A 16,110-nucleotide genomic window follows, 5' to 3' on the forward strand; every position below is an offset into this window, starting at 1 on the left:
CCAAAGTCCTCTGTCATGGGTCCCATTAATGGCCTGCACACCGTAAATGGCTTGAACAATCCGGCGAAAGCACCCGCTCCAAAGAATAGTCAGGAAATCTGATAACACAGCTCCTGTAAACCTCTCAAAGGTGTGCACAGAGGGGACTGGTCACTGCAGGTGGGCGCGGCTCCTTCGGATGTGCAGGGAGGAATCTTCCATCTTTGCTGGGGTGTCTGGGATCATGTTGGGGTCCCCAATGATGTAGGGTAACTCTCCAACAACCAGGCCAAGGAAAAACAACCCGCTTGGGGAAAAAGGCTAGGTGCACCCTTTTTTGAGATGAACAAGAGCTTTATTTTGTATACACAAAGAAATGGGTGACAGGTTATTACAGATCCACTGGCAAAAAATAGTAGTGTCTAAAACTCGAGGACACTCCCGTCCCATTCACACCTGTCAAACTGTGGATAACCTCAACAAAAATTTCAGATAAGATAATATGACTTACAGATCATATTCGATTTAATTAGTACAGGGAATATTTCTTGGTTGTACTGAGCTCAGTCAGTATTTTATTTTGTGACAATGTGTCAATTCTAACATAATTCATTAACGTACAGGTAAGATCAAATAAACATGGAAACACATCAAAAAATGAGCTCTACGTGTTTTGGGATATCCATCCCTTCATCAGAAGCTGAATTCATTGCTTGACTGATTGAAGTATTTTAGATTCTGCATTTCCCAGTTCTACAAGTACATATATGACAGTGAGTCAAAAACACTTTTCTCCCAACAGTGTGTTCAATATGTACAATTTTTATGATTTACACGCGCATTCATAATGCCTCACCTAATCAAATCCAATATTAGAAGGTAGTATTCTTCATGAATGTTCGTCCAACTTATCCCATTTGTAGCGTTCAAGTAGACCACCTACGATGAGAAGTGTGGTCTGAGTGTTACAATGCTAGGTCTAACGTGTTCATTCTGAAGAAGTAGGGACAGGCTATGTGAGAAGCCTACCTTAGTATGGGCGATTGCTACTACATTAGAAGCTAGACTTAGAGTACATCTGTGGATGTGGACATCTTCATATGCTTGGATTTGGATTAAACAAATCTAGAGAATATAGAAATGATTTGGTTGACTGATCGACATTGATTGCAATTGTAAACATATAGCGAGGTACAAATAGCAAGGTACTCATATTGTGTTGACTCATCTAAATGTGTCAGCAACAACGTGGCGCAGCTAGGAGCCATGAGGTTTCGTGTCCTGGTGTGAGATATAATATGAGGAGATGTTTTTTCAATTCTTAGTTCGAGTATTACAGGACTAAGTAATTGATTGTGTGGCCAAAATATGTCACACACTTATGGATCGGCAGGATGAACGCCCAATGTTACGCATAGGCACGATGAACGCTGAATGTTAGTCGGAACAAACCCGACGGTTTGTTGCTCTTTCTAAGATATGTGAGTGTAAGCATACGTAATGACATCACAGACATGAAGTATAATGAGAAAATGATTAAGTTTGTTATTGATAGCTATTGTTAATAGATGTATTCATCACAATACACCTCAGTACTTTGGAGATTAAAGGTAGTGCTACTTATTGTCAGTATGTTGCAGGTGTGGAGGGTACCGGACTATTCAAGTGTTGACTATTATGTGTTGACTACGTGTTCTGACGTGTGTGTGTAATGATGTCACCAGCGTGGTTGATAGTAAATAAGTGACGTGATGCAAAAAAGAAGCATATGTAAGAGGGGGCATAACCCTATCTATAAGTCATGTCTTCTAATTGGGAATATGATGTTAATTCAGGTTGCAAGTGCTTGAGATTTATTGTGAAGAATATGTCTATTAACAATAGATATTCCTTACAAACGTAAGCATGTTCTTATTATACGTGACGTCTGTGAGGTCATTACATATGTGTATGTTCCCATATCCTAGAATGAGCACTGAAGTGTCTGGCTTGTTCCAGCCAACATTCGATGTTCATCCTGCCTACCCATAACATTGGGCAATCATCCTGCCAAGCCGTAATTATGTGACATATTTTGGAAGGCACAATCGATTACTTAGTCCTGTAATACTCAGAATAAGACTTGACAAAAAAATCTCCTCATATTATTTCTCACAGCTGCACACAAAACTTCACGGCTCCTAGCTGCGCCTTGATGAATATTACCACATTGTTGCTGACACATTTAGATGAGTCAACACAATGTGAGTACCTTGCTATTTGTACCCCGCCATATATTCACAACTGCAAACTAGGTCGATCCGACAACCAATCTTTTCTAGTTTCTCTAGATTTTTTTAATACAATCGTATGAAGATGTCCATATCCACAGATGTAGTCTAGCATCTATGTAGTAGTGTTAACCCATACTAAAGTAGGCTTCTCACATAGCCTCTCCCTACTTCTTCAGAAGGAGCATTTTTGTACTAGCATTGTACCACTCAGACCACACTTCTCATCGTAGTTGGTCTACTTGAATGCTACAAAAGGGATAAGTTGGCCGAATAATCATGAAGAATACTACCTTATAATATTGGATTTAATTAGGTGAGGTATTATAAAAGCATGTGTAAGTCATAGAAAATGTACAGATTGAACAAACAGTTGGGAGAAAGGTGTTTTTGACTCACTGTCATATACTTAATTGTAGAACTGAGAAATGCAGAATCTAAAATACTTCAATCAGTCAAAGCAACAAATTCAGCTCCTGATGAAGGGGTGGATATCCTGAAATGAATAGGGTTCATTTTGTGATTTGTTTCCTTGTTTATTTGATCTTAGCTGTACATTAATGAATTGTGTTAGAATTGACACATTGTCACAAAATAAAATACTGACTGAGCTCAGTACAACCAAGAAATATTCCCTGTACTAACTGAATCAATTATGATCTGTAAGTCATATTATCTTATCTGAAATTTTAATTGAGGGGATCCACAGTTAGACAGGTGTGCATGGGAAGGGAGTGTCCTAGAGTTTTGGACACTACTATTTTTGCCCTTGACTATTAGTGACTTCTTTTGCCAGAGTCACGTTTTTCTCCTGTGTACCCTTAATCTACAGAATTTATTCCAACTTTTATCTACATTTTTGTTAATAAAGGTGTGCATGCCATATCTTTTCCCAGTTTTATTACAGATCCACTGCCACAGAGCTCTCTCTCTCTTCTTCAAAATGGTGTTTGTCTTATAAACGTACACCTTGTCATTCATGACATACTCGATATACAGTGTTCATACCCAGCCCTCATTGGCTGCCGCACATTTACATGCTAATAGTTACATATAGCCCATCTTCAATTGGTCGTGTTGTCTTTTCCTCCTCTTCACAACACGTGGGTACTGGCCTCTTCCATCTTGAAGCGCTGAAAATCAATTGGTTAAACTCAAATGGCACCACCCTATCTGTACTCCTAACCATGTCACGTGCACCTGGTCATCAACATGAACTCAGCAGGTAACTTCGAGGTCAGCCTGTCCTTCCAAATAAAGCAACCATTTTGTCATCCCAGATATGTAGGCGGCCCCATCATGCCTCTCCACTGTATGGGCATCACCTTTGGCTCCCCCTGGTACAAATCACAGGTCGTGTTGTTCTCTGCTCCCACCTGTATCTGTTCCCCTCCCAAGAGGTAGGCCTGGTGTTCGACTAATCAATCCAATTCATGAAGGATTTAAGACTCATATTCCTGCACATCTGGTAGCTCAACGAAAATGAACATCATTCTGCGGGGCGCTAGTGTCCTAACTCTTAGTTCATGTTTCGGCAACTCGAGACCTCTGCACCGGTTCCCATGAGTATGGCCTTCGTATTGGGCTGCAGCCCTTAGCCTATTTTGCTGTGTGCATTCCTGCCTAATTGTTCAAAGGCCTAACGAGATACATTTATGTGTGGTTGTGCATGTGTGTTCCTTGCCGCGCCTGGAAAACGAAATGGAATAATCAAGCAAGAAATTAAGACTCATTGTTCTGTGTTTCCAAAACGGCCTGCAAGGATTCAGGCCTATTCGTGAATGCAGAATTAGTTAATTTTATAACTATTGCACACATGCAAAGTACTGCTAATGCTATTGCAAAACAAATGGTTAGTTCCCCCTATATAGCTTCCCACTCCTGTCACTGCTTTTGCCCGTAAAACTCGCCCATCCTTTACACATTCTCCATGTTTCAATATATTTTCCGCAATCTAAATCGTTTGGGAGAGTCAGTGATCTGAACATGCTTTCCAACACTATGTTTCAATCTTATGTTGCTACACTCGTCGCTTTTCCCAATTGATTCATCTTGCTAGTTTCAAACCCGAAATGCGTGGCAGTAAGAGGTATTAGTAGGGGGCAGAAACCATGCTGCACTAGGATTGAGTGCTGGGGACAGGGAATGTGTATCACCAGGATGAATTTCTGGGGGGCAGGTAATTGCATCGCAATGGAATGAACGGTTGGGAGTGGGAAATGTATCGCATTTAGACGTAATGTCGGATGTAGGAAAGGTTTTTGCCACTAACTATACTAAAAACTCACCATTCTGCATGCGCACCCTCAAACTCTGAACTAAACACAACCATACCTCTACCGCACCACCAACCAAATGCACTTCGCAGCACCCAACATGAAAACAAACCATACACAATCACACCTCAACATCAGATGATGGATACCAACAGAAAACGCGCCAAAGCTCAGTGACTGGTGTCTCTGAACTGAAGCTTCTAACAGCACATCAAAGCTCTCTGGCTCTTCTCCCTCTCAACCCACAAACAGACCCACAACCCTCCTCCCATTATAGACCCGCCAAAGTGCCAAAAGACCATGCAAGTGGTGACAGCGCCTGGTACAAGACCCATGAACATTAACAACCTGTACTCAAACAGTTAAAATGGACGCCATCAAGCTCCTCTGCTCGGCTTCACAGCATGCATTAGCCCTCTGGATCCTGACTCTAGTTTAATACTAACTAGCCTTAGATCACCTGAACAGGTTTGTCAGTACCTGTGGGTAACAATGTCTACGTTTGTTATATTAGCATGTAGTCAAATTTCTATTTAGTGCTTTGTGTCACGAGGTGTGTACATTTTGTGGCAAGCCAGCAAGACGCTGTGCCTCTCTCCCATGCGCACCTGTTCCCGGATCTTCATTGTAAACTGTGTTGCATTCCGGTGCTTGTGCATGTGACCTTTGAAATATGCAGACATAGCAACCAACAGCGCTTCTAATCACCAAACATCATTGAGGCAGCCAACCTAAAGAAGCTGTCATCGTTGATAATGGGTTGGCTACAACGGCCCTGCTTAGTGCTGGGTGAATATATTCAATGATTGACCGAATCACCCGAATTGTGGGTGTTTTTAGTTCCTGCAAACATTTAGAACATCATCCGGGGAAGTTAGAGGTCACCCAGGGGTAAGCATTAGGACCCTGCTATGGAAGGACAGGCTCCTGCCACCCACACCGTGCGTATAGTATGCACCACCAGCAGGACAGCGGGCATGTTAACATGTAGTTAAACAGAAATAAAGTTCCATTATTGGACTGCCATGGGGGCACGGTCCTGTGGAGCTGTGGGGTTAGTGGTGGGAGGTATAGGAGTTTTATAAGGTGCAGGGGGGCAATGATTTACAACCCCCAAAGTGTCAGGTGAAAGTCTGCGGGGAAATTGAACTTTTGGGTCTGTGTCCTATACATTTTCATGGGAAACATTTGGGGACGTGCACCCAGCCTTGGTTCTGCTAGATCTCTCAGATGTGTAAGAGGACATAGATGCACTGTTTGCTGGCGGGTAAGACTCAGAGGGGGTCATTACAAGGTTGGAGTTAACCAAGGCGCCCTTTGCGGGTCCCACGAGCAGACTCATAATCGGGCGGTTAGGGGTTAACGGCACCGGCACCATTACCGGTGCCGTTAACACCCTACCGCCCGTAATGACCTCCAGAGTGTGAGTCCGGCCCATCATCAGCCCTTCTGCTTACCTGCGTGCAGTTAGGGCAAGGCTCAGACCTGACACCTAGAAGCTCTGGGACTCGGTCCATGCAGTGGGGTAATAAACATGCAGCACTGATATTGTGTCATTATCATGTGTCTTGGATTGTGTAGTTATTCAGAGGGAACCAACAGCTAATGCTCTCTCCTGACCTCCTCCTTCTGCACTCCAAGATGTTACTAGCCAAAGCAGGGGCGGGGGGTCACTTGGATCGAGTGCTATTCACTGGCAGTGTAAACCGTTTTCTCTGTATGTTGGAGAGGCCTCTATGAAGTACCTCCTGCCCCACACACTATCCCATCTCTTTCCAGCCACATCCAGTGTTTTGGTGAGGGAGCAGCGAGATGTGGTGTGAGATACTAAAAGGGCAAAAAAGAGAACTATCCCCTGACACTATGTCCTATTCTTCCCCCAGGAGCCTCGTCTTCTGCCCTGTCAGGATATCAGTGGCTATGCATGCTGATAGTGATTGGCTGTTTCTGCGGCACTGCGGTGGTGCCTCATTTTCACTAAACTCGTATTGCGAGGATCTGTGAAGCTGAAGACTTTGAACATTGCCAGACGGATACAAGGAAGTGAAGCACCAGAAGAAGCTGTGTGTACATGACTCCAAGACAGAGGCCATGTGGAGTGAGGTGAACTCTCGTGAGAAAAACCTTTGGAACTATTTAACACAAAGACAAGTTGTGTTAGCCTTCACACTTTGCAATGGCATGTGCGCTCTCGTGCCGCTGTTGCTGAAACTCACCGTGCGTGGTTGCTGGCGACGTTTTCATGTAATTTCCATGAAGTAAATGACTTCATGGAAATTTACTTTGTGGAAATTACTTCAAAATTGTACTTAAAATGTTGTTGTTGTGGGGGAGTCCTCCCCAACCCCCCCTTCCTTACACCCACTATTCCAAACTCCTCCCCATCCCACATTTATCCCCTAACCCACATTTTGAAGTATTTTCAAAGTAATTTCCACGAAGTTAATGACCACAAAGTAATTTACTTAATGTAAACAATGTGAGACCGCTGGGACAATGGGCCTCATTGCGAGATTGGTGGTAGTCATGGCGCTATTTGCGCCATGGCTGCCTCCAATACCGGGACCGCCACCGGTCTTGTTCCATGGGGACTTACCGGGGCAGTCTGACCCTGGCAGGATCGGTAAGTCCCATTGAACAAACCATTCCCCATTCGGATTTGAGCCCCCATAGGGCTCAATGGGAATGGGGAGGGCGCTAATAACATGCTCGTGACTTGCAAGCCCGTTATTCGCACCCTGGTCCCTTAGCAGGACCCGTAAGGGACGCGTGGTAGACCGCACGTCCTTACGGTCCCCGCCAAGGGACCTTGGAATAGGGCCGTAAGGGATTACCGGCACCGGTCTCCTTACCGGTGCCCGGTATCCCTTACCGCCCAAGTCATAATGACCCCCAATCTCTCCCAAGTCCAACACAAAACAGATGCTTGTATAGCATCTCCCCCAACCGAACGGTGCGGGTGCTGTAAAACATGTGGAAACAATGTTTCAGTAGGTATCACGCATTTGCATTAAACTGCAAAGTAGTACCCACAGAGAGCAGAAACCCTAGCATAAAATCCACTGCATAGGTATCCCCGCTCTAAGCAGGGAGTCTGCATCTGTCTCTGTGGCCTCAGCATTCTGATGCCTGCACAGTGGCTGGCCCCATATGGATTGTTCCTGTTGTTTTTGCACCTGGAAAAAGAAAAGCATGAACAATCAGTGTAACTGGGCTAACTCACAATAAAAGCACTAAGTCAATGCTTGTAGCACAGACAGTGATTTTTGTGTGAATTAGGTCCCTTCAGCACAGTGCAAAGTGTATTTTTGCAGTGCAAAGCCACTTTGCTCCGCAGTAAACGTTCTGTGATTTAGACCCAACGGCCTGATTCATAGAACATTTTCCTATGGGATTGAGCCATTATAAAACGCTTCTGTGAATCAGGCCCAAAGCGTCTGCCCAGATTCCTGTGCCTAAATTTGCCTCATGGGGATAATGAGGGAAATCCAGCAGAAGGGACCCTGACTGCCGATGCCTCAGGGGTCTTCTGCTGTGTTTTCCTGCACCATCTGAATGAGGCCTTTTGGCTCTGCCTGAAAAGACTTGGGCTCAGACAATTAAGCACGTCTTTGAAACATCTGTGTGTAACTAGTAGTCACGGGTTTGGGACCCAGCATGGCCAAACCCCAACGTTCAGAGGCCGATAAATTACATAACATTAAATTGGGTAATATCACCTATTGTTTACTGCCTTTAAAAGTGTGGGACATTTGGCATGAACCACTATATCTATGAACACGAAAGGAATTAGAGTAGTGAGCTTGATCACAGCGCCAGGGGCCAGGGCTTAATACAGCAGGACAAGGTCACAAAATGGAGGCCGCCTTCATACCAAATGAAATATTGCAAAAAGATCAACCAATGCTGCTGCCAATCTGAACTGTTGTTTGGGACATTGGTTCAGTGGTTCTAGACATGATTATTCAAGAAGATGAAAATGAAAATGAAATCAGACACAATGCCTTTGCTAAAACAAAGACCGAAAGAACGGTGCTAATTTGTATGGAAAATTATGAACTAACTATGTCGACAATCGACCTTTCCATAGCATCTAAAAAAAAACAGCATGGTCTGCGCTCGTGCATACAGATCGATGTCAGCACTTTCGAATCCAAAGTGATGCCTTGGCTTGCAGAGTCATTATGCAAATGATGCATTTTATCTTGTGCTGATTGGGGCGATCACCTCCTCCGCGCACAGCATATGGTTTTTGGAGCAGTTTGAGTTTTAATTTGCATGTTTTATGCCTACTCTTTGCCCCTCTAAGAACCTCGTCTAATCACAGGAGCAGCTGAACAGTGCAGGTCTTGGCTCATTACGGCATCCAACAAAAATATTTACTTCCTGCAGAGCAAATGAGGCAATGGAAATATGTAAAACATTAGCCATCATATGCTCGTAACCGGCATATATTCAGTAATTAAGCGGCGGGTGCCACAGGGGGCAATTACAGTAGACTCGCAAGCGAGGAAGTACTGCCTTGATTTACTTAGTTAATTATACACCACTTGCAACTAGCTATGCTTCCTAAGCGCCCTGAACAGTGGTGGTCACAAGGGGCCTGTGAGTTTATCTTGATGTTCCATGAGTCCCTTTAAAGCTGTAAAAAAAACTGCACCGAACCCGGGCCCAACTGCTCTGAGGGTCCACAAAGATCTATGGAAAGCAGACTGGACACACACCCATCCCATTTCAGGGCCAGTTCTGGACCCTGCAAGGTATGGGTACCACTGACCGCACAAAGGCCTTTTTCGTGGTTGGGAGAGGGGCACAGCATTTAAATCCTGGTCACCATGGCCTCAGGATACCATGGGGAAGCAGATGTGTACAAGAATCTAGCCTGCGGGTCAGAACTGGCCCATGAAAGGTTAGTAAAGTGAAGGGTTTGTGAATCGCAGATTTCTTTCCATGCCAATCAGGGGCTACCGCTTAGGCAGAGAACAAATAAAGACCTGACCGTGTCTTGGTTTACTCTTCGCAACCAGAAGTTGGCTATCCGGCATGGGTGCAAAGTAAAATGGCCCTTTTGCTACGTTTGCCAGTTCTCACATTTCGTTATTCAGCATTTTTTTTTACCGGAATGGATCTACCACTGACAACGGAAGGTGCCAGATATTGGAATGTGCCAGTTAATAGTAGGTCCTGGAAAGAAATTGTATGCACATAGATAATCAGGAAAAACCTTTTGCTGCAGTGACGTTAAGGTGAGAACATAACGCAACAAAAACCCTGAAATTCAGTTAAAGACACTTTAACTTTGTGCCCCCTTTTGCAGAGCCTATGACCACAATAATGACATCACTGATAACATCACTGATGACATCACCAATGGCATAATCTGTGTCATCACTGAAGGCATCACTGGGTACATCGCTAATAACATCATATATGACATCAATGATTATTTAACTAATGGCATCAGACATTAGATCACGCTGGGTATTTGCGCATATTTAGACCACGCTTACGTTTCTATATATGTGATATTAGCATTTTAAAATAGTTCATAACAATGAGTACATTGTTTAAAACAGTAAACAGCTATACAAGCATCATAACACTTCTTGCGAAGCTTTCCATTGTAGTACTTTGGTAAAAGAATTATCTGAATTATCAATATGTAATATTTTACAAATATGTTTACTTTCTTTAATAGCTATAAAGTAAAAAAGTACACTGCTTAGAATGTTCCTGTTCGTGCCAAATATATATGACATGTTCACCATAGAATAATGTTATACAGTTACAAAAATAATTAGAAATAGAGACACATGTTGAACCCCAATTATTTACTACATTTAAAAAAATCATATGTAAATATTCAATTGTTTTATTGTAAGAAAAATGTGTACACGTATAATTTTCTAAATGACATTAGAAGTGTTTTAAGATTTCCATAAATGGTTACTGAGAAAAAAGTGATTATTACTCTACATTTATGTATGTAAAGAAAATAAATCAAATTTTACAATTCAACATTTGCTTTTGTGTGTCTTTTGTAAGTGATCAACATATTAAAATTGAAATAAAACACATACTGTAGAAAGTAAAAGTCATCTATATATAGTATCTACTTTTTTAATACAGTGACTTTTGTGTATGTCATAGATGATGTCATTAATGATGTCATCAGGGATGTCATCAGTGTTGTCATCACTGTGGTCATAGACTGCGCAACAGGGGGTGCAGAGTTGAGGTGGCTGTAGCTGAATTTCAGGGGTTTTGTTGCGTTAAGTTCTCACCTTAACAACCCTGCAAAAAACAAACGTTCCTTCCCTGAATGTCAAAGGTTTTGTTATACCTAATTTTTTCCTTTGGCCAATGGTCACATCCATTGGCTGTGCCCACTGTATATTTTAGAACACTACCAGACCAGTGGGCATGGGCTTCGTCCGTCGCCACTGTATATTTTACAATACCAGACCACTACTTTGATAATAGATAGGTGGTTACCGCTCTACAATTAAGATAAAACCAATTTGTATTGATTTTTCCCAAACCTTTATAGCAAATAACTTGACCCGCTAGATGAATCCGGCAGAATTTTTTCAAGAAAGAAATGTCTGTCACAGCCCCCGCTCTCCCAAAATGGAAAATTTGGGGCAAATTCGTCAAAAGATCAAAAGTTATTAAGCAAAGAAAATAAAGTGGTTTTCGGCCTACTCCCATTCATTTCTGCCAGAGAAAAAGGTACTTCCAATTAACACGCAAAGATCAAATACTGCTGGAAAGATTTGCACCAAATAAAAAACAAGTTAGGCTCAAAGGGTTGCAGGTATTACTCCTTTTAGGTTTGGTGTAAATCTGTCCTGTAATTTTTTTTAAACCAAATAGGTGGATACTTTGTGGAGGGCGCTAGAGAACGTATTAGTCAGATCATTCCTACAGGATTCCAATTGGAACATCAATAGGAGTTGCCTTTCAGAGCAAGAACTTAAAATATAGCTACAAAGATGTGAAAGTGGATGTGTGTTTGCTTGGCCTATAAAAGAGGGAGTGCATGTGGAAACCAAACAGCGATCAAAGGTCCCGAGTAGCTTGAGGGGGGCTTGGAAAGGGCTTGGTCAGACTGTATTCATATCTGCGTAAACGCCCAAATTGCTATGGAGGCAGGCATGTTGGGACTTAATTTAAGTCATTACCACTCCCAAGAATCATATATTGTCTTGGAGTTTTGGACATATTGTTAGCAGCAGTGGTATCTGAAGAAATGCATACAGGAAAAATGTGTCTTAGTTCAGCAAGTGTTGAATGCTGTCCTTCAGCGCCAGGGTGACTGGTAGCCAGGTGGCAAAGTTCATGGAAGGTGGGAGCTTTGAAGGGACCCTCAACAGGAGACAATGTAATAAGGAGAGCATTGGCCCTGAGGGCTGATGCAGAATGGTAGAACACGCGTATCTGTTTAGAAGTACTGAAACAGCAGGGGATGCAATGATGGTTAGAGGAGAGGACCCAAGGAAAAGTGGGGATTTTTTCCTTCAATGGGGATAACAGGGCAAGCATGTTTTTACCTAAGAGGCCGTTGGTGTGTCTGCAAAACAGTAGAGGGAAGTTTAATTGAAATAAGCAAATTGTCTTGGTTACTTTAGGAAGAAAGGAATGTGTATTAAAACGTTTGAGACCTCCTCTAAGGCAACCAGAATACAATCTCTATATCTCTGGTATAGACCTCATTCTAAACATTTGACATCAGTAGCAGCTTGGGAAGCAGAATAGAAGATATTGGTTTCAGCTGTAAGCCGCATTTGCAGTAAAATTCCCCAAATGAGCAAACTTCCATTAAATGCAAAATTTGTAAAGATTCAATTTCACTTGCACAACACCAAGTTCAAGTAGCCTTATAGACCTAGGCGAGCGTTAATTATCACTTGGGATAATAACTCTCTTGGCCAATTTATAGTCCTTGGTTACCCCACTGGCAATAAGTTGAGGGTGGTTCATTATCCTGTGATAGTGGCAACTTTCTCCACCTGTGAAACTTAACTATAGTGGAAGGGTTGGTTTTCGAAGATGACTACTGGCATCACTGCCAGGTTTTTCTGGAAGCAAGTTTGCCTGTTGATGATACCCATGTGTGTGTGTGTGTGTGTGTGTGTGTGTGTGTGTGTGTGTGTGTGTGTTTCAGACAAGTTTAATAGTTGTCATAGGATTAATTAGTACGGTGGTTACATTGTGTTTGTGACTCTTTCCTTTATACTTATGTGCACCTTTTTTCTATGTTTCTTTTTTTATCTTATTTGGGTATGTTGATTTTCAGTGATATTTTATTTTGATATTGTTTATGGAATGATATTTAGCATTTTTTTTAAGTATCCTGTTTGACTATGTTTTTATATATTCTTTGGTGTTTGTAACACAAATCTGTTTACTTATTTGAATTACTGTTTTATCTGTGCATAGTATAGAGGAGAAAACAGGTTATTTATTAATTTAAAGCAGAACATGTTTTGATGGGCAGGGGAGAAGTAGTCGAGAGTAGAAGCAGTAGTGCGGAGGAGGGCTGTGACAGTGTCATGAATTTGAGAGATTGTGGAGAAAGGGTAGTGCGCAAAGTCCTTAGCAGATATGGAGGAGGCACTGGATATAGGCTTGGAAGATTTGCACAAAGCTTGGAGGGTAGGTGTAAGTTTGTGGGGATGATTGCGAATGGAAGAGATTGAGCTTGTGAAGTAGGAGGATTTTGCAGAGACCAGTGCAGAGGTGAGGGCAGTAAGGGCATTTGTGTAGGCTAGGAGTATGGTGAAGTCTGTGGTTTGCTTTACACAAAAGAAACCATGTCAGTGTGAGATTAATGTAAACAAACAGTGGAACTGAATATGTAAACTGTTCTAAAAAAAAAGCAGCACCACGCCCAAACTAAACTCACCTAGTTGCTCAGTCAAGTCTTTCGTCACCATTGTTTGAAGCAAAAACAGGTTGTGAAGCCCTGCCCTCATTTTTAATTTTAACCAGATTGGCATTAACCCACAGGCCCATCTTCCAGATCAACAGATGGCACTGATCTTTTAATTTCTGAACATGTAATAAGTCATAAAAGCCAACGTAAAAACATTCCTAGAAACGTTATGTTAAATTGTAAAAGGCAGTGAGTCCTTGAGATAGCTCAGTGGTTTAAGGACCTGTAGCTGATGCAGCTGCAGGTTTCACATACATCTCTGTCGTGGGCACATTAACCCACCAGGCCAACCTTCCAAAAGAAAGTCACAGGGAGAAAGAGAGATACTGATTTCTTAACCATTGTATACAGCTCACACCAGTAGTTTAAGAAACATTGCCATTATTGATCAACCAAAGTCTGCAGCAGTGGATTGGTTGTGCGCATGTATGAAGCTATTATTAAATGAAGCACTAATACCTGGGATACTATTCTCCTTCCTTCTCAGCACCCCTTATGGCATCCTCCTTTAAAAAGTTGCACCCTCCTCCTTGCACCCTGCTACCTTTAAATGCAAAATGCAAATAACCTCAGTAAATGCCAATACTGAGGAATTGCCATCTAGTGGGGGTCACTCCCAGTGGTCGAAGTGTACGAAAGGAAGTAGTGGAACTATGTTCCCTGCTGGCCTGCACCCACAAGCCCCAACCCCACACTCCCTTCCACGCGGAATCCAAACCTCCTAACACTTGCACTTGCTGTTTAAGGGAACGTTCAGTGCAGTGCAGTGAAAGTGCAAGTTTCAACTTCTTCCTACACTTTTATTTTAAAACGAAACCATTCCGGAACGGTTTCTTTTTAAAAAGAAGTATAAGAACAGTAAAACTTAATTGAAAAAAGTACAGGAGCACCGCCCCAATCACTCGCGCCCACTTCGGTCGCTGGTTATTCCATCCAGTGCTGCATCTTTCTGTCTTTGCTTATTCTGTGTTCTTTCCTCAGGGGTGGATTTAGTTATTATTGTACATGGTGCGTTCAAGCAATGTTCCATAGAATATATATACTTTATTTAGACATTCCTTTATTTTGGACTGTTATACTTCGTTTTGGGTTGCTACTGAACCACACTCGCACTCTTGAGAGTAAAGCCTTCCCTCGCGTCCGCTTTACCACAAAAGCTGAAAGAGGTATATCTCTTAACTGTGCGTGCTCTATCTTTATGATTGTGTTTGCTCATGGTTTGTAGAAGTGTGAGGGCTGAGGGGCTTTAGTCTCTGCCCATCCGTGTACCTCCCAGCAGGCAGCCCATTTAGCCAAAGGGCTGCATATGGTTAAAGGGCTGCCTGCACGTGTCACTCTTCTGATTAGGAAAAAGGAGAGATTACTCTCCTTTCTCCTCAACAGAAGCGCAAACACCTGAAGACAGACCTTTAATCATGCAGTGCTCAGTCTAAATGGACTGCCAGCTGGGGATGTCTCCCCTTTTTCCTAATCAGAGGTGCAACACCTGCAGCTAGCCCTTTCAACATGTGCAGCTCTTTGGCTAAATGGTTTGCCTGCTGAGGTTCAGTTTGTCCCATTAAGGAAGAAAAGGAGAGGCCAGGTACCCAAGCTCTCCTTCTGAGTCTTAGTGAGAGTAACTAACCCGTTTCAGGCAGCCATTTCACTCAAGGAGCTGCATGGTTAAAGGGCTGCCTACAGGGGTCCTATGGGGAGCCAAGCATTTGCCAGGCCCCTACATTCCATAGGCAAGGAGGAGCTCTTCTTAGGAGGGATGGTCTAAGTACGGAGGGGGGGGCAGTCACCAGTTATTAGCCCACGTCCCCTAACTCTAGCCCCCTGCCCGATTCACCCTAACTATAGCCCTCTCCCCACCCCCGTCCCGATTCAGAGACTCAAATAAAGCATCGTGTAGATCCCTTGCATACGTGTTTACATGCTGGTAACTGTACGTCAGCACTCCAACTGCATACAAAAATGAGTACAGCTACACTGCGCAGCAAATACACATTTCGCTGCGGAAAGGAGGTCCTGCGTTTACACGTTGAAAGTTTGCATTCCGTGTGACATGAGCCGTTCGCTTCCCCACATGAGTCTGCGAACGTTGCTAGGAAACAACATTTTCAATGACCTCCAGGGGGACCTTTTGCGCCATAATATCATCCATTTGGCGCGCCAGTTATCCTGTAAAGGTGTGTTGCTGAAAGGTCCCGTGGGTTCGGCAGAGCAGTGCATACCTGTAAATCCGGGCTGGCAGTGACACACATAGCCGGCCGCCTGCTGGTGTCTGAACGCAGGAGGCAGCTCCGGGATGGTTCCATAGCGGTCCGCCCAGGACAGCTCCACACACTCACCCGCAGCCAGGCAGGGACTGCTGCTGCATTCGCTTATGTCTGTTTCGCACTGGGGACCCGTGTAACCTGCAAAGCAGAAGAGAATAGACAGCTCAGTCTACATTAATGTTTATTCACATCTGTCACCCTAGACCACTAATCATATCATATATTGTAGTACACAAGATTACAAGTATCCCCTACGTAAGTGACGCAAACTTGCTTTACTCCACGCCGCCATTATGCCTTAGTACAACAACATATTTCTTTACTTAAAAGAACCCTTGTATTGCACCATGCTTTTATCTCAATACACAGTTGCATTCTTTCCTTTG

At 43.1% G+C, this 16,110-nt stretch overlaps 1 protein-coding gene across 5 annotated transcripts in view; it reads right to left on the minus strand.

Annotated features, from left to right (window-relative positions):
* The window catches only part of CRB1 (crumbs cell polarity complex component 1), a 1,156,197-nt gene that overhangs the window by 438,895 nt on the left and 701,192 nt on the right, over nt 1-16,110 (minus strand). For all 5 annotated transcript variants that reach the window (XM_069641514.1, XM_069641517.1, XM_069641513.1 and 2 more), the window contains exon 5: nt 15,680-15,862. In XM_069641514.1, the coding sequence (XP_069497615.1) occupies nt 15,680-15,862 (183 nt within the window). The remainder of the gene's footprint in view (nt 1-15,679; nt 15,863-16,110) is intronic.

The sequence above is a fragment of the Ambystoma mexicanum genome, chromosome 1q (genome assembly GCF_040938575.1).
Source record: "Ambystoma mexicanum isolate Mex_15411 chromosome 1q, UKY_AmexF1_1, whole genome shotgun sequence".
NCBI classification, from domain to species: Eukaryota; Metazoa; Chordata; class Amphibia; order Caudata; family Ambystomatidae; genus Ambystoma; species Ambystoma mexicanum.